At 44.8% G+C, this 19,195-nt stretch overlaps 1 protein-coding gene across 9 annotated transcripts in view; it reads left to right on the forward strand.

Moving 5' to 3' along the window:
- The window catches only part of GLI3 (GLI family zinc finger 3), a 305,459-nt gene that overhangs the window by 89,773 nt on the left and 196,491 nt on the right, over window positions 1–19,195 (forward strand). For 8 of the 9 annotated variants that reach the window (XM_043872222.1, XM_043872221.1, XM_043872220.1 and 5 more), the window contains one exon: window positions 6,886–7,128. In XM_043872222.1, the coding sequence (XP_043728157.1) occupies window positions 6,886–7,128 (243 nt within the window). Of the gene's footprint in view, window positions 1–5,816; window positions 5,942–6,885; window positions 7,129–19,195 lie in introns of those variants that run through there. The other variant, XM_043872226.1, reaches the window with a different exon arrangement.

Here is a 19,195-nt window from a genome sequence, read left to right on the forward strand (position 1 = left end):
TCCACTCTTTCTATCCCAGGAGCCCCTTTTAACGCTGTGTGAAGCTCTGTAAGCTGAGTAGTAGGGAGTAAGGCCAGAAATTGCCTTGGGTTTACTACTAACCTGTTCTTGGGAGCAGATAGTTTCTGGTGAAGGGCTGGTGGGATACTGGTCAATCTGGACTATGTTTTGCTCTTTGGCAAAAAGAAATCTAGAAATGTTAAAAAAAAATAATTGTGGTACTCCTACTGCTGGGATGGAGGGCGTTTTCTACTTCTTTGCTTTCCCCTTGCGATCTTCTCGTTGATGGCAGGAGGCAGAGAGAGCTACCCGTTAATTCTTGAGCCCATGATCTTTGAGGAAGGATTGCCACTTGAATTTCTCCAAAGCTTCAAATCCCCCAGCCGCCCTCTCCTGTAGCAGGCCCTGCAGTCGGTTTAAAGGTTGCAGACAGAGCGGAGAGCTCTCTCCAGATCCATCTGGGCCACTCCTTCTGTCATCAGTCATTGTCAATGGGAGACGTATGTGTAGCCGCACAAGGGCGATGTCTGACCCCAAGGGCATTGGAAATGTTCTTAGAGAAGGCATTGTTTGCGCCTCCCTTTGGAAGCCAGACTCTAAGATTCCAGGGAGCAGCTTCTGGCTTAGACATCTCTGCAGTCAGGATGGAAAGGGTCAAGATTCTGCTTCTAAAAACTACAGAAACTAGCCCTCGCCCCCTTTTCTTGGCATAATTCTACAAACCTTGTGAATGTACTTAGCCTCTTCTCTTTCATTTCTGATCTCTCTTTGGGCAAAGTCTTAGAGAAAATTCTGAAACAAGGAGGCGAGGAGTTGGGTTCCATTGGTTTTTTTATTCAAAGAACATCAGAATGTAAATAACCGCAGAAATAAAAGCTGACAAGATGCAACCAGTGCATAATAAGAAAACATGAAATAATGCTCTTTCCAAACACAGCCAAGCAATTTCCTGGGGGAAAAGCAGAAAATGATGTTTTCTGTTTCTTGCTTAGAAGAGAGGAAGGTGGGGCTCCCGGCTTGTGGGAGCACACTAAAACCTGCAGTTATACACAGATGCCATTGGTTGAGCCTCAGCGTGTGACCGTGTGCGTGTGTGCGTGTGTGTGTGTGTGTGTGCGCGCGCGCGCGCCTGCGCACACAGCCTGTGTAGGGCATGCGCCTGTCCTCATACCTGTGGGGATAAGATGCTTCAGGGTACTAAGACCCTGAGGTTGGATGTCCCATGGTGGATTTGTCACTGGGGCCCTCTGGGGTTTTCCCAGAAGTGGTTGTTGTTGACAAAAACTTACTTGGAGAGTATCAAGGATTTGAAAAGGTCAGAGCATCAAAATGTAATTACTCTCCTTCCTTCCTTTAACTGATGGCCGTGGGGGTGGAGGCTGGGATTGCACACAAGCCACAGGTATCCTTCGCCAAACCCGCCTGGAGCAGACCTCCCTCATGTTAACAGGACTTCATGGCCTGTCGAAGGCATGATTGGGATTCCTGTTGCATCATGTATAAGGGACGTGGTTGCTTATTTCTTATCAGAAAACTGGCCCTAATGCCTTGTCCTGCTGTAACATCAGGTTCTGGTGAGGAGTAAGTGAGAGGATACAAATGATAAAGCGGTCTGTGGCAGAAACGGATTATTTCTTTTCTTAAGAAAGGGGGATGACGTTTGCCAGTGAGGGGTCAGGAATAGCCCTCCGCGTGTTGATTGAGGCTCACACCTGTGTTTTGATCCATTTGTAGATGACTTGATGATATCATTCAGTTTGGAAATGATGAGGTTTCACAAACTCAGACCTTATTAAACACGGAAATATTATTTTCTTGTTTGAATCCTCTTCTGTTCGAAATCTGAGTACCCACTTCTTTTTTTTTTCCCCCTCCTTAACATTTTGTGGCCTCCGCCCCTCCCCCCAGCCGCCCTGCCTTTTGGGCTCACCGAAATTTGAGTGCCACTTTTCTGGGAAAGCCTGATATTCTGACTTCAGTTTTGTAATTTAATGATGGAGAGTTTCCTTAGTAAACCAAATTTAGAGTCCTAGAATGCTTATCTTATATCCAGACCTTGAACATAAAAGGCATTTTATACCCGCAATTGTTCATTTAATGAGCAATTGCAGAGTGCAGGCCGGTTAAGGGATTGAGCTATATGCACTATTATTGCAAGAAGTATTCCGAAATACCAGAAATAGGACGTAAGCTCTGATCAGGGAGACTGCGAGCACAATTACCTTCTTTTCAAATCCTTCTGTGACACTGCGGGAGGAAAAAGGACTTTGAAACTTGAAAGGAAAGAGCTTGCTTTCAACCTCAAAAGCTAGGAGGAAAGGGCTCTGAAATTTGCTCTGAATTCCCAATTCACCATTAGCCTGTTTCTTCCTTTAGCCTCAAGGCATTCTCCGCTTTTTGAAAAGATGTTAAGAAATTCAGTCACAATAGAGAGCCTAGTTCTGAACGTGTTTCACTCGGTCCATTGAGGTCTGGGCTCCAGCCTTTGTGTGGAGTGAATTGAGCTGAGCGGCTAGCTGGTTGCAGAGAGGTGAATGAACAGTCGCTGTGCAGTGGCAAATTCTGGCAAAGAAAGAAGCGCCCCCTCTTCCTTTATTTTCCAATATGCATTCCTGTACAACCCCGCTAGTGGCCATATGTGGCGTCGAGCCTGTTCTTAAGTCAATACGGGGTCCTTGGTTTATTGCAACTCTTGTTAAGTTTGTCTTGTAATTGAAGCTGCTGTTGACCTTGCTTGGGGACCGTTTGTAAAACCGTTTATTTAGCATAAACTGAAATAATAAACCCTCCTTCTCTGGGGCTGATTGTGATAGGGTGACATTAGTTTGATTTAATGATTAGCCAGCCTGACCCTTCTGCTGGAGAGAGTGCCTTGAATAGAGAGAGTTCACTCGGAAGCACTCAGAAAGAATACTAATGAGCTTGTTAAATTTAGCATGGCTCCAACCACTTTTAATTCCTCTAATGGGAGCAAGCACTGCCTGGGAGAGGGAGAGGGCCAGGGTGCAGGGAGGCAGGGAGACACCGAGAATGTTCCTAGCAGATCTGCACTGCTAGAGAAAGCCCAGCAGAAAGAGAAGTTTGCAGAAAGTAGCTAGCCAGAGCCTGGGACTGAGTTGTAAGTATCCATCTGTTCGCTTTCGCTGTGTCTTCTGTGTCTTGCGGGGAAGAGAGGCGTGATGCTTTTAAAATGGGATTGCAGGGGACGGCTTAAAATCCACGTTCATTTCAAAGAGGTGAGCACTTGTATCACTGAGTTCCTCACCCGCTGATTTGGTCAGGGGGACAGGAAGTGTTCCTGGTCGGTGATGCGGTGCAGGGTTTTACCTCTGAAACTTTTCTGTCCAGTCCAATGCAAAAGAGCAGTTGTGTCCTGGGTCTCTAGAAGAAGTCAGTCAAGAGTTTGGGAACAAATGCACAGGTGTGTGTGTGTGTGTGTGTGTGTGTGTGTGTGTGTGAGTGAGAGAGAGAGAGAGTGTTGAGTCCTGCTTCTCACCACACGGTGACTTCCTGGAAACCTTCCCTGTAAATGGTCTAAGCGATGCTGGTGATGAAGCCGCTCTTGAGTTGTGAGAGTTTATGGCACCAAGCGCGTCTGATGCAATATGGGTTGCCTTTGGATGAGTTTGGAAAAACCTGGGACAGCTTCTGAAATGCAATGTGGGGACAGCCCTCCCTGCCGTGGGTGGGAATTCCCTTATTTCCACTGGAGCACAGAGCTGCAGAAGGCAGGGGATCCAAAGTGGGATCCTGATGACAGTTTTGAAAACAATTTTTCTCCTGAAGCTTTTTAGAGACTCGCATGTCTCAGTCTGACCCTCTGAGCCTGCAGCTGCTGAACTGAGAGAGGCATGAACAGTCGCCCTGTGTTTGGCTGTTCAAATCCACTGGCAGATGCTTCTGGAGGACTGGGCTGTTTGCTTACATTTTTGTAGCCGACTTCTGCTTGTTGCCATGGTGGACAGTATGTTTCTGTCAATAATTTGGCCTGGCGTAGCCTGTCTGCGCTGACTCTCCAACTTTATTGAACAACTCAGCTCGACTGAGCAAGATTAGACAGCTCTCGTCTTTTTGGCTTGCTAGAGTGGTTGCTAAATTTATAAGAGTAGGCAGGAATATGGCTTGGAAAGTTTCCCTTTCACTGTAGATAGCACGCTTTCAAGCCTCATAGCTGTTTGTATTCTGGGAGTGTGTACTGTCAAGGTTTCATCCTGAATGCCCCTCAGAATCAACTCAGTATAGGAGATGAACTTCAGGAAATAATCACCTGCTGGAATTTTCTGGAGAGGGAGAGTAGGTGAAAATGTGGGAGTCTTGACTCGTATAAGAGTAAGTATGATGAAAGTTTCCATATGAAAAAAAGCCTGGCCTGCGTTTTACTAAGAGAATTAGTTCATTTTTTTCAGTATAAAGTGTTTGAACTTTGCTGACTTCTTGTTCTAATTTGATATTCACACATATTAACTCTCTTGAAGAAATTAATTTTTAGCTAAAAAGACCCTCCCATTTCCACTTACCCGCCTCGCCTTAACTGCTTCTTCCTCTCATGAGGTGGAGAAGAAGGTGGGAGGGCTGTGATTAGTCCATGCCCATTATTCAGTTATTCGTGAAGTTGGAGTCAAATGCTTGTCCGTAAAGACATCGTGTCTAAGAAACTCACTCTATTGTAGGGATGCAGTTTTAAGAGAAGAAAAGTTAATTTCTTCTAGGAAGATTAAGTCAAGGGAATCCTGTTTTAAACCTGGAACAGATTAGTAGGGCTTGGTTATTCATCTTTCCCAGAGAATGCTAATTGCATGTCACAGTCCCTCTTGGTATGATCTGTCTGGCTTTCCAAATGCAGATCCATTCTACAGAATTTACACCTTAGTGCAAAGTTGAAATTGGAAGTTGTGCAGGCACACCTTAGTGGAAAATATGACTTTGGCCATGGTGGGAGTTTTTATAAACCAACTATGAGTTTTGAGTGTTTTTGACATCCTTCTGTCTTTACATCACTGAAAACCTTCATTCTGCAGCCTGCAACTTTACTGCTAATGAAGTTAGCAGTGTAGATTAGGGCCTAAAAGTATTAGAAAGAGAAATTAAAATGTAGGATTTTTTGTTGTTGTTTTTGTAGTTTGTTTTTAAACTAGCGAAAGCATGGTTGGAATTGCTTTTGTAAAGATCAATGTGTGAAAATGTGACCATTTTCTTTTTTAGTAGTTACTTGATAGATTAAACTCATAATTTATCCCATCATTACAAGATTTGAGGGTGGGGATCTGCACAAAATAATGCTAAAATAATATTTCACAGTTATCCAGCAGTAGTCAGCAAAATCACTGTAAAGTCCAGAACATACCTCATTGCCTATTTGGTTTTGAAAGTCATTTGCTAGGTTAAAAAAAAAAAAAAAATACACTGCTTGTTTCTTCAGGTCCCAAAACATAGGCAGGAAAATGAGAATTGCTACTGGCTTTAGCTAGTTCAAATTATTAGTCATCACAAAAGAGTTGTTGCTACTTGAGTTTGTATTTTCACACTAGTTCATGTTCATAGCTATTCTTCTAAATTTGTCAAAAGAGCTATGAAATTGCTAAAGCATGCTTTTTTCTGTTTTTTTTTTTTTTGAAGATAAGTTTAAGAGAGTATGTCTTTAAGAGAGTATGTCTACTCAGCTAGACATAACTCTTGTTTTGTTTGGATATTTTGAAGAGAAGTTTGTGTGTGAAGATAAGATGAGTTCAAGATCTGTTCAACTAAATAGTACAACAGTATTATTATTTACACCCACTTATAGTTTTTTTGTTTTTGTTTTGTTTTTAGGATCAGGAATGAGAAACAGCTTTCAAATGAGGTGTCTAAGCAGTGTCCCAACAGCTTTTTTTCCAACAGCCCTTATCTGCCAGAACACAGTCTGTGACTCAAACACAGTGCTTATGTGGGCATAATTGAGAGAGCGTGCGTATGATTCTTACAGATGAATTGGTCCACTTGTTGTGGGTTCTGATCACCAGTTTGGTTTGATTTTATGCCACGGGTCTTTGATCTGCTATTGTCGGAAAGGCCATCCAATCACATTTGCAGAGAACCATAAGTGGACAGATGGAAAGTTCTTACAGATGAAAGGGAACAGAAGTATGAGGGAGTTTGAATTTCATCAAGCCGTTTCTTACATGTTTGAAACGACGTCTGGAGCCCACCGGAGTGTGGATGTAGATCAGTGTGACTGACACCCTCCACACCCACATTCTATCCCCATTTTCCTCTTAGCTCTCAGCTCTGTTCGGTGGGCCGAAGCAGGAAGTGTCCTGTAAGGGGCACTGTAGGTTTTCATGATTGCCGTCTTTATCCCTTGGAACCAGTCGGTTTTCTGTCCCATGTCTGGCACTGTTTCATCTCTCAGTGGATCATACATCTGACTTAAAATCACAAAGACAAGTTTTGCTTTCTAACAGGTCCTCCTCTGAGAAACAGGGGTCCCTTGCCTCCTGGATCACTGGAGGCCTGGCTTCCTCAGACCAGGAGAAGCTGGCAATCCACAGCCTTAGTCTGGCAACATCTCCAGCTCCTCAGGCCCTGCAGGGATACTGGCAGGTCCCTGATGGGAAACCTCACTAGCAGATTCGGCTGGAAGCTGGGGATGAGAATTTGCTGACATCTCAATTTAATAGGCTCATTTCCTGCTCCCCTTCCTCTTTCGATTTGTATCTTGGACCCTCATTCATAAACAGTTTTGGCTTGAGACCCTCCAGTCATGGTTAGCTTTCAAAGTTGCCAAGAGTGAGAAGTAGGCTTCTTTGGGAGGCGGGGAGATGGATGGACGGGGAGCCCCAACTGATGATGGGTTTTGAATGTCTCCTCAAAGTGCTCACAGAGTTTTCATTTCCCTTCCGTCTTCAGAGGATGAAAGTCCTGGACAGACCTATCACAGAGAGAGAAGAAACGCAGTCGCTATGCAGCCACAGATTGCCCCGGGGCTCGGCAAGATCAGCGAGGAGCCTTCCACATCCAGCGACGAGAGGGCCTCGCTGATCAAGAAGGAGATCCATGGGTCCCTGCCCCACTTGGCCGAACCCTCCGTCCCCTACCGCGGGGCTGTGTTTGCCATGGACCCCAGGAATGGCTACATGGACCCTCACTATCGTAAGTCTTCCCCAGCCCGTGGCATGTGCTGCGGGAGCCAGGGCAGGCTGTGTGTGAGCGCATGTACACTTAGTTACTTGTCTTGTACTGTTTTATGCAAATGGCTAATTTACTGTCTACTGTACTTCTTAACTTCTCCCTCATCCTGTTCCTTCTTTTTACGGAAACCATTTCTTTCCATCTCTAAGCAACTTGGACCTGGGGGGCTGGGGGGCGGCTGCCAGGAAGGTGTCTGTCTGTGGCGAATCCACACAGACCTTTCCTGGGAACTGAAACCAGATTTTCTCCACTCAAGTAGACCCTGCTGGAGGGAAATAGGTTGAGGAGGGGGAGTTATTAAAGTGGGAGGCATTAGCTGTGTCTTTAATGGCAGATATTCCCCTTGTTAATATATATATTTTTTGCTTTATTGTCGAGGAACAAACAAACCTCTTTTAACCAACCAGGGCCAAATTCCTTCCTGTGGAAGATTTTTCTACTTTCTTCTGGAATTCGCAGACCAGAGACCTCGTAAGCTCCTCTTCTCGCACTCAGAAAGTTTAAGAAATGAACTAGGATGGTGAACACACCCACGGGATGGTTTTCTCCCAAGGCAGAATGCAAAAGAAACTATATAAGGGTTGAGCTTGTTTCCGGCCTGGTTCTAGTTAAAATATATAATTCGGTGGTGGAGTAATGAAGTTCATATTGAGATGCCCAAGCGTGCAGCTCTTGATTACAGATTTATCACCTTGCCAGGATACAGGCTGCTGTTTAACCTTCCCGGCTCCAATTCCAGATGATCCATCGTGTGCCACAGAGGGGGACTGGTTTGTGTTTTCCTTTTTCCACATCATTCAGAAATTTTAGTGTTTTAAGGCAAAAGGTCATTAGCCAGATGACTGATGAGTGAGGACAGCTGATTAGTGCATGTTTTTGGTTCAAGAAAGTGCCCAGGATAAAAGCTAATTTCATCCCTTCATTAGTTGGCTTGAAGCAGAGGGGAATGTTCCCTCATCAGGGCGCAGATCAAAGTGCTTCACACAACCTTAAGTCTCAGCAACTGCTCCCCCCTCCTCCCCAACTAGATTATATTGTTGGTAAAGATGGAAGATACGTTACCTTTTTTCAGTGGAGGGAGAATTTTTTTTAAGTGGTCAGAGGCATAGAGGAAAAGGTTCGATGGCTTCTTGTTAGTTTTTCAAAAAGCCTGCAACTTTTCTGTTTAAAAAGTGCTTCTCAGCCCTATGGCTGCAGTTGTTAACTTCCACAGTTACAGAAATGAGGAGGTATAGTGTGTGTGTCTTTTCTTTCCTCGTTAGAGGTTTATTTCATTTTATTTTTCCTTTATTTTTGGAATGAGAGTTTACAATAGTTGTCAGTAGGGTTTTTCTCCAAGCCCATGTCTGAGTTTTCTACATTGTATTTTTGTGGATGGGTCTCTATTAGATCTCATCCATGCAGAAAATATGAGGGACTCTACATGCTCCCTACCTATATTAATATTCCCCAAGAGTATGCTTACTTTTGAAAAAGGATAAAGTCTAGATTATCAGCCATACATGCCCTGCATTGTTTGTGCCCTTGGATGGGAACACAGACTTTCCCCGTTTCATATTTATGTTTTGTTTTTCATTCCAGATGCCCACTAATTAGTGAATAATTAATTGCTCAGGACAGCTGAGCGAAGTAGGCAGATGACCGTTAACTTTCTCTGTGCCGTTCAACGTGCAGCTTGCTCTTGGCCCATTTGTTCTAACGGTTTGCCCATTGAGTCCTGTCCTCATCCTTTGAGGGGCTGGGATCTCTGCACGCCTGGGACCCTTGTCACTGCTCGGTGGTCCTTGTGTGTGACCCCCTTCTCCAACCTCCAGTGGGAGTATGAACTAGCACAGGGCACTGGAAAACTCTTGATGGCTCTTGGACCCATTGCCTGTCACTCTGTTGAAGAGACAGTGCACCTATAGGTTGATTGTGCTTCAGCTTTTCCCACGGTATTGTTCAAACCACTATAAAATCATTGGGTAATTTACAAGTGAGGTAGGTTGTCTATCACCAAATGGCAAATGCTTTTCTGCCCCACCATTCCAAGGTACTCACTCAGTTGGGCATGAATAAATGTTATCGTTACATCCATCATATGGACGTGGAGTCCTGGAGATTCGCTCAGCAACCAAGGCACTCATGTTCCAGCCTTGCCACCTACTGACCTTGTGACTGTTGCCAAGTGGGCTTGTCTCTAAGATCCCTCCAAGTATCCCTTCTCAGCTGTTGAATGGGAGTGATGTGAGACTGCCAGCCCCACAGCGTCCTTGGGACAATTAAGTGAGACAGTGCCAATAAAATACCAATATTTTGTACAATCTCTGGCTCGTGGTGAATGCATCTGAATCATTAGGGATTCTCTCTCTTCTCTGCCTCGTTTTCCTTCTCCTGCTTCTTCCTCTCCTCCCTGTTCCATCTTCGTCATCATGAGCAGCAGCAGCATCGTCCCCACCACCATCTGTATGTAATATGTTTACTCACCAAACCAAGGTGTCTTATCAGAATTGCAGTTGTGTTTGGTTCAGTGTAGACTGGTCTTTCTCTGTCATACCTGCCTTCCTGATTCCCCAAGGTCAGTGTCTTCTCTAAACACAGATTAGAGATGGAGTGAATTGTAAAAAAATATCTTTTCTTAGGGAAAGAATGTGGGGTTAGCATGGAGTGCTATAGTCTTCTAATCAGAAGTCTTTCTCACTGAATCTTAAAAGATGGACTGTCATTTTTTCCTGTTTGAGGAGCAGAGAAATTTAAAACCTTTTACATGAGTTGCAGTAGTTTTAACATTTAAAATTCCTACCAGAAAGTGTTTTATATGACATATACAAGCTTAATGCCTGTGGAAAAGTGAAAGGTATAGTATTTAGGTGCTCATGGTAAATGATGTAAAGGTGTCCGAAACTAAGCTCCAAGAAGTCAGTAGGACATGACTCTATTTTTTCTAGCCCCCACTTGGATTATTTAATCTTCTACCAGTATAATGAGTGCTTTTTTAGGTACTTTGTAATAATACCTATCTGACATGGATTTAATCATCCAGGTAAATGACAGGTGGGAAGCTGAAATTGACACATCTTCCAAGAATCTTTTAGCATGTGAGAAAAGTGCCCTGTTTTTCAAATGAGATGCAAAAGTTTGGCCAAGTTTCTTTACCTTGTCTCTGTCGGCAGCCTTGTCAAGCACTCAAACTGATTGTGGACCTTCGGTAGCTAAAGGTTCAGAGACATCTTTTTAGGTCACTGCCTTTTCCCTTGAGTCGTCCGCCAGCCCCACTAGACCCTTGGAGGGAAAGACTTCCCTAATCCAGTGTAGCTGGGCTTGTGAACTCTCACAATAATTCCTGCGTTTCTCTGTGGTTGGAAAACGCAGACGTTCCAAGATGCCTAATTTGTGCTTCTATATATACTAGCTTTGTATTTCTAACGTGTGGGCAGGCTTCCTGTAAGACCGGAAAAAGGAAAATCGTTTTTCCCCTCAGAAGGACATCTGTAAAATTTTTATTGCTTAAGGCTCTGTTATACTTGGGTAGGCAATGTTGCATCTTCACAAATTGCACTTAGGCGGGATTCAAAGTATTTTGGGTTTTGTGGGTTTGACTTTTAGAAAAAAGAAAAAGAGAAAACCCCAGGATAGCGGGCACTTCAAACATTTGCAACATATGTTTGGAATAAAGTCCTCATGGGGGGACCGGGGGCTTTCTCTCGCCAAGGGTAGCTGTGGAAGGGGTGTATATCAAGGCAAGAAAGTAGATGTTCCAGCCGCGTGGCTCAGACCTGGGGTGGTACTGACAGGCTGGCTGCTGTGGGATCGCTCGTGCTTTATAATTGGGCAGGGCCTGGGAGGGACCAGATCTGGGGATTCTGACCTGCTTGTCCTGGAGTCAGGATGACGACCCCCATCTCCAGCCCAAAGATATCTCAGCAAAGATTTTATTCTGCTCCTGCTTCATCTGCAGCCAGATATGCCAAACCACTATCACTCCCTGCTTTCACTTACCACCGTGCATTTCTTCTTTTATAAACTGACAAGGCAGGTGACATAATAGTTAAAGCATTCCTGTACCCTGGCCGACACTTAACTTTTATTCGCTTCCCTGTTACAGAAAACATGTGTTGCATTGTCTTCTGGACTGTGGAGTGCAGTTTTTTAACTATCCCTGCTGGGCTCTTGGTGGGGAGTTTCTTGGAATCACCATCATGTCATATAGATCCCCTGCTGGTTTTGTTACGGTGGGGAGGGTTTAGAAAGATGCCCCCTTTTCTAAAATTTCAGGTCTCTTTTCCAGTTTTATAGTTGTGTGAAGACTGCTTTCTTTATGCCCCCAACTGCTCCCAAGCAGTTATTCCTCCTGGAAACTATGATTCATTCCTCCATGTAAATGCTTTGATTGAAAACATACCGCTGGTATTCTTCCTTATGTTTCCCAGCTCAGATGACAGAACTATTAGTTGCTAATTAGCAAAAACCTGAGGAATTAGCTTAAAGAAAAGAAACTGAATTTTTAATTGGCTGGCATTTATCTTCTGCAGAAAGCTGATGTGCTGAGCCTACTTGCATTCTTGTGTGCTAAAAAAAAAGGCAAGGACGATATTTTTTCTACCTGTCTGTCTTTATGTTAGGTGACTTTCCACACCCTTAAGAAATCCATCTTCTAAGTGAGGAGAAAGGAAGAGGTGTATTTTACATATTTAATAGACGCACCTGCTCACATTTCTTTTACTCTCGGAGTGTCATCTGGAGGCTGTGAAAGACAAAGATGCCTACGAGGCACAAATGAACAGTTTGGTATTGACCAAACTGCAAAGACGGTGACAGCTCCCTGGGTGCACCGTTCTGTTCTCATCCAGGCTGTTGTTTCCATCTTTGGAGAACAGTTGAGGAACCAATCAGGAGTGCTGTGATTGTTCCTCCCTCCCCCCCGAAAACTGGAGGGTTTCACCAGAAAGACTGATGTTGGGTCCTGGTCTGGTGGCTTTGCTGAGTGTCTTGCATCTTGAGCTAGTCGACTTGAATCATGGGAGGACCTGGAGTGGGAAGATGCAGACAAGTCTAGGAAGCTTTGCAAAACTTATTTGTGAGCTTAAGAAAAGCTCCCTGCTTATTCCTGTCCTTCTCTTAGAAATTCAGTGTAATGATCCGAGGTTTCTTTCAGCAGCTTGGAGATAAATGTTTTAAGACCAGAAATAGTGAGCCCATGTCCACAGACTTTTTTTAAATAGAGCTACACTGCAAGGAACCCTGCAGAAAGTGGTGGAAATTTAGGAATCATTTTTAGGAGGCTCCAGATTCTACTCCCCACTGAATCTTTGACACGACTGTGACTACGCCTGAGTCTTGGGAAACAGCAAGTGAGACTGGAACCTCAATGGGAAGAGAAGAAACTGTGACCTTTGGAAAAAGAGCTATTGATTTTATCCATTGAATTTAGGGGACATACTTATTAGAGAGGACCAGGGAGAAGCTTGAAGCCCGTTCCTCTAGGAGAGGAATAGAAAGGAAAGGCAAAGGGAGACCATGTTCTAGAGAGAACCAGTTGGCTTGGTGTTCTGGCCTTGCCCTCTCTCTCTCTTTTGCCCTAACAGTGCCCCCTTCAGGCAAGTCTGGCTTCCTTGGCCCACTGCTCAGGCCGTCCTGCTCAGGCTGCTGTCCTCCCAGAATAATTCTTGCCTTTTCTCCTCACCTTCAAGTGCTCTGCAGTCTTCAGTCTAATGATGCACTTCCTTTGAAAGGCTTCCTTAAGTCCCGTCTCACATGGATCTTTTCCAACCCCGCATCCCTAGTCCATGTGTAAGACCCTGAAACGCATCACAGCTTGGGTTGTCCGTGTATGTTGGCCTGATCTTCTCTAGAATAAGGTGGTGTCTGGGGCGGTGCTTTGTTCTTCTATCCACCAGAGTTCCTAGGCAGGACCGAGAGGGCTTGTTAATGCAGAGAAGGGGTGAGCTGTTCATTGCTTGGCCTGTTAACACTGGAGATGAAGTTGATCCAGAGCCTGCTGGTCCAAGGTAGCTCCTTGGCAAACAGAAGAAATGGAAGCTTCTGCTTCCGTTTGATAATTTACTCATTAGAGTCAACCTCTGATTCAAACGTACTCCCCCCCGCCCCATCCTCTCTGAACATAGGCAGGGTTTAAAGTGTTTATGACACATTAATTCATTTATAAGTTGTTCATTTGCAAAACATCAAGAATATTTGCTTCCACATGCCTGCAGCACATAACTGCCAGGGTGCTCAGACAACGTGCATTGTGGTTCTTTGGAGGAAATTGACACTTTACTCAGAGTTGGATGAGGACCAATTCATTTTAAACACCATGGGATTTGCATAAGAGATCTCCTGTGTATTCTGGAGTCCATCTAAAAATCAAACAGGTAGATATTCTTCCTGTGGTTAAGGTGAGCATGGTATTTGTTTTGCCCTTTAATAAATTTCAGTGACCTCTCTTATCTTCAGTAACCTCTAAGGTAATGGACGGTTTCAGTAACATCTTTCCAACTCATTAGTGTGGAAGTATGTGTGTAATTCCTGGTAATGGGATCTTCCATCGACAAATTGATTGGGATCATGAATCCAATTGTTTAAATATTCCATGGAACTATGTTCCTTTTCTAATTTGGCTACCCACCCCAACACTCAATGCAAGCGGCAGTATTCTTAGCTGCTTATACTTTCTTTTCCTCCTACGTCGCTCCCTCCTTCCTTGAGAAAAAGCATGAGAAACACAGCAACTCCTGCCATTTCATAGCCATCTGCTCACAGCTTCCTAGCCCATTTTCTAACAGAGGCAACATTATCCTTGGCCCCCTCCTCCTTTTTCTTGTATAATTAAAGAATGTTACCTTTGATGTCTCTTGAAAGCTGCATCTCCTGCTCTGCTTTAGCTTTCTTGATCTTGTACCTATAAATTTGTGCTGTATCTTCATCTCACTTAGTAAAAGGGCTGGATTTTTCTTTGTGCCTTGCACAATTTGGTTTAATATGGGGTTGCCGATCTGGCATTTTATGGCTCTGTCCTTCTTATGTTCTGATAGAGTTTGGATTCTTGTGGAACTCTTTGAAAAGTATCCAACTTTCAATCCTTTGAGCTTTTACATGTGGGTCCATACTTTGGGTCTCTCCTAAAACGCATTGTTTTCATTTTCCTAATATCTTCCCTTCTTTTGGGGGGCGTGTCTCCTGGCTTTTTATCAGCCTAAGTTTTTGATGAGTTTCTTCCTCTTAGAAAAAAATGAAGAAAGTTTTGGACTCATTTAGCTGTTTGTGTTTTTGGTTCACTTGTCAGTCATTTGCTAGTTATCATGCTTACCAAATGTCTCTTAAGTGCTAGCCTGTGTTGGGCAGAGAGAACAAGGTCATTGCTTCCATGGAGCTTTAGGCCAGTGGGACAATAAAACAAGTAGATAAGCTCTTGTCGAAAGTTGGTATAAAGGATGTATCATAAAAGATAGATGCAGGGTCCCTGAGGAGTAGAAAACACAGACATACCTCACCCAGACTTGATGAGTTGGGAAGGCTTCCTAGAGAAAGTTATACCTGAATAAATATTTGTGGTAGAGGTAGAGAGACATTTGGGAAAGTGTAGAGGCCAAAGGAAAATCTGACACACGTGAGGACCGGAGAACTAGGGGGCTGGGGAGTGGAGCTCACGTCAGAGAGGACAGGAGACTGTGGAAGTGGCTGTGGAAGTGCGAGCCAGCAGGCTTCCTAGAAGCTGATGTTCTGCTGTGTGAGTCCAGGGCAAGCCCTAAGACTTATTTCATGGCTTTTGCATATTTAAGCAGATCTTTGGGTATCTATGTTCCCCATCACCAGCCCAGAATTTGTCCCAGATTGAATTAACTTCCTCCTTCTGATTTGCCTGTGTGCAATTCCATCTTCAGACCCCCCTGACTTCTTTGGCTGACTCCTCATCCTGTGGTCCTCAAGGACATGCTACCACTTCCCCAGTGCCGTGTGTTAGATTTTCTTTCGAAGACAACAAAATCATATCTACTTGTTCACCAACTGCTGAGCTTTTCTGTATCAGATAACCCTGATAATCACAGCATCTTGGTCTCAAAGTACAAACCCCAAACACTGGGAAATAAGTGCAACTTCATTGCCAATGAATTAAGAATGCTCTGTATCAGGACATGTTTTAACTTCAGAATATAAGATCCACAATAAAAAATGTAAAAACCTGGAGTTTTACTTTATTGAAAACTCAAATCCCCTGACATCAGTGGAGCCAGAGGTATTGTGCAAAGGGCCCACGGCGAGGCTGGGGAGACGGCCCAGGAATAATAAAGTGAAATTCATCTGGGAAATCCAGTAGCTAATGCCACTGGGAGAAAATGAGAACAAAGACTTCCAGAAGTGGGATAAGCCCGCAATCCAGCCTGGACAGAAAGAGTCGTAAGGGAGATGGTGGGGGGGAAGGGGTTACTCCGGAGGAGGAGCCGAGTCCTCTCTGTGGGGGGCTGAAGGGCTAATCAGTGGGCATTGTGTAGGTCAGTGGAGGCTCACTCTATGAAGCTGGGTGTTTACTTATCCACTGGGGGGACCCAAATCTACATCCTGATTATGCTCCTGACTTGTGAGTGGGATCAAAGGGGAGCCTGTCTCCTGGTTTAGAGAGGAGCAGAGAAGTGTGCACGAAGCATCCAAGGAAACAGACACCAACTCTTTTTTTCTGTTGGCTTTCGTGAAATGAACCTGCATTTGAATTTGACAAGATTTCAGATTTCCTTCCCCAATCCTGTTTTTCCCTTTAAATAAGGAACGTCATGACCTCCCTTCCCCCTCCACCAGCGTCTGTGATTCCAGCTTAGTTCAAAGAATCTGACTGCATAGATTGACTCTCTTGATCAAATGTGCAGTTTATTTCATATTTAATATACAGGATATATATTACACAGCATATAATGCTATGAAATGCAATTTTATGTAGCCTTTATGTTTTATCTTTAATGATGTTTCAAGCATAATTTGTGCCTTTCACATTCCCCAAATTGATGATATAGAGAGAAAGTTGATGAGCAGTTGGAGGCACCTGAGTGCCTCCAGTGTCCCCGACTATTCTGATCAGAACTCTGGTGTGATGTGCTTCAAGTATTACTCCATTGGGTACATGATGTATGATCTTTATTTGCATTCAAAAATTCCTTGCATCTTTTTGAGAGTCTGTCGTCAGTCAGACACTGTCTAGGTCCTGAGGGGGCAGTGTTTGCCAAGACCAGTCAGGTCCAGGCCTTCGTGGAGCCCCCTTTCTAGCTGGAGGAGAAACACACACCAAACATGGGGGGATAGGCATCAACAGTGAGACAGCACAGCAGATGCTCTGAGTCCACTAAGACAGATGGTGTGCTGGGGGAGAGTAGGGGTGGGGAATCGCACCTTGGAAGGGGCGGGCAGAACAGAGAAGGCCCTTCTGGACAATGTTTTCGCAGTTGACACTCAGGTGACAAAAAGGAGTTCAACCTTGGGAAGGTCCAAGGGGAGAGCATTTCATTTTAAGAGTGGAATTTGTGGATTTACTGTGGCCACGTCTAGGAGCAGAGAGAAGGCAAGTGTGCTGGACTAGTGAGGCAGTGAAATAGGTGGGGGAGATGAGTTGGGGGGATCTTGTAGGCCAATGGCTAGCCAATGGAGGGAGTGACATGGTTTGATTTTTTTTTACTCAAGGAATATCACGTTTTTTGGTGTGTAGGGACTCTCATGGAGTGGAGTATAGAATTTGGGAGGCAGCTCTCAACAGGTGTTGCAGTAGCCCAATGGGAACTGGTTCCCCCTTTTAGAAACTATAATTGGAACTTACCTGGCAGCCCAGTGGTTGAGACTCTGTGCTTCCACTGCAGGGGGTGTGGGTTTGATCCTTAGTGGGGAACTAAGATCCTACATGCTTCCCCCCACCCTGCCCCAAATAGAAACCATAGCCGGCAGAAGTTGAGCCCTCACTCTGTAACACATAGTATGGTACAGACTCTGCTTGAATTCATGTAATTCATGAAATCCCAGCAACAACTTCATGGGAGTTCACTGTGATTTTCCCTGTGGACAGACGAGGAGACTGAGGTCCAAGAAGGCTAAGTCAGTTTCTACCTGGCTCAAAGTGGTTGAAACAAGATTGGGATTCACAGAGTTGGACTCCAGAGCTCACATCCTTAGCTCACGCCCTGTAGCTGCTGAGACTTCAAGATGGCAGTCCAGGTCTGCACCAAGACCTATGTAGGCTGGCTCAGTTGGGAGCTCAGGGATTCTTCCAGACCTGGGTGCTGGTGTTGCCAACGGGGACTGGCTAGGGATTGGAGGGCCTTAAGAGGGCAGGCTGCCTGCCACATGGGTCTGCAGGCCTGCACTGTTGGATCCCAGCGTGGAAGGCACCTGTGTGCTCAGTACTACATATATCGTTGCCGTATTTCTGGATGTGGCTGTGTGGGAGAAACGGAGAAATTGCTTTGCAGCTCAGACTCTCCCAAAGATGGGAAGTTACCTGTGACCTAAGTGTGGGGAGGCCTCCCGGTCCTCTCTGTGTCTCTATTTCAGGGGAATAAGTGTGTGGGGAAACACTGGTGCTCACATGAAGTATTTATCTTGTGCCAGCTGCTGGGCTCCAGACCCCCGTTACATGATCTCATTTCTTTTTTCCCACAAACCCATCTGGCAGCTGAATTACCTGAGGCTGAGGTCTGGAGTGATTGTGTGGCTTGCTCGCAGGACCAGTTTGAGTCTGGGCTTCTAGGCCTAGGGTTTGGGAGTCAGAGAGGAAGGCCCCACGTGCACGTGTTAAGCTCTGTCTCCTTACCATGTCCCTGTCTCCTCCAGACCTACAGGGACTCGGGCCATAGGCTCGTCTCTTGGATCCACAATGCATTCATTACATGGACTCTGCATTCCAAAGAGGAGCCTGTGTAAGTAACTGGGCTTTCACATGTCACCAGTGTGATACAGTGTCTCGCCCCATCCAGGCCTGTCTGGGGACAGCTCCCCCCCGCTGCAGAGAGGCCACTGGGCCATCCCTCACCTGTCCTGTGTGACACCGAGGCAGTGGGCCACCCTGCCCAGCCAGGGGAGGAAGCAGCAGATTGAGGGCATCCCTTTAGGTACAAGTATACTTGGAAAGTTTCTATCAGAGAGGGAGAGAATGAGAACCACAGTCTTTTCACAGGAAGGCATCTTGCGGTCCCACTAGTATGGGCAGTTCCTGGTCTCCTGGCTTTGGTGTCTCAGAGAAACAGAAAGAATCCTGGGGAGAAGCAGTTAAGCATGATTAAGGAGCTGGAGGAATGATTTATGAGGAAAGATGAAAAGAACTGAATACGAATAACAGCCTGTGCAGGCTAAAAAGACACAGGGACATTCAAATAAGGAAATTGATGCCAAGGAAGGTAAAGACAGAAGCAAATCCATGAAGACAGTCAAGGAGAAGACCAGGGGGATCGCTTTGTCTCAGGGACAAGCAGGCAGGACTGATATTTGCTGTAAAGACTGATGTGAGTATCAGATCCTATCTTCATAGAGTTACAGTTTAGGGGACTTGATCTGACCTGAGATGTATCGGGATCAGATAATAAGGATACAAGTTGTAACAAAGCTTCCTCTGTACCAGGAGAATAAAAAAAGTGAAGGTGGAGTCTTTCAAGAGTGACTTTGATCCCCTGAGATCTTTATAACTAGAACAGTCTAAAAATTATGGAAAATTGCTCTAAGGCGTTTAGAGAAGGCAGAGGGATGACTTAGATATTTTTATTGATTCCCCAACATTAACTTAGCACCACACACAGTAGAAACACAAAGTATGACCCTGGCTCTTGGTTTTGTATTTTGGGGAGAGATCGCCTGAAACAACACATGAAAACAATTAAGTCCCCTATCAACAAGTATAAAATAACAGGATGAAAGGCACGACCCGGGTCTGGGGAGGGCGATTTCTGATTCCAGCGGGGTTTTACAATAGAGCTCTGACTCCATGGCAAATTTAAATCCAGTATGAAATTTCTCCTAATTAACATTTCCCTTCTTCCTTCCAAATATCAAATTTATGGACTCTGAGAAATTCACATAACGC

The sequence above is a fragment of the Cervus elaphus genome, chromosome 18, assembly GCF_910594005.1.
Source record: "Cervus elaphus chromosome 18, mCerEla1.1, whole genome shotgun sequence".
NCBI lineage: Eukaryota > Metazoa > Chordata > Mammalia > Artiodactyla > Cervidae > Cervus > Cervus elaphus.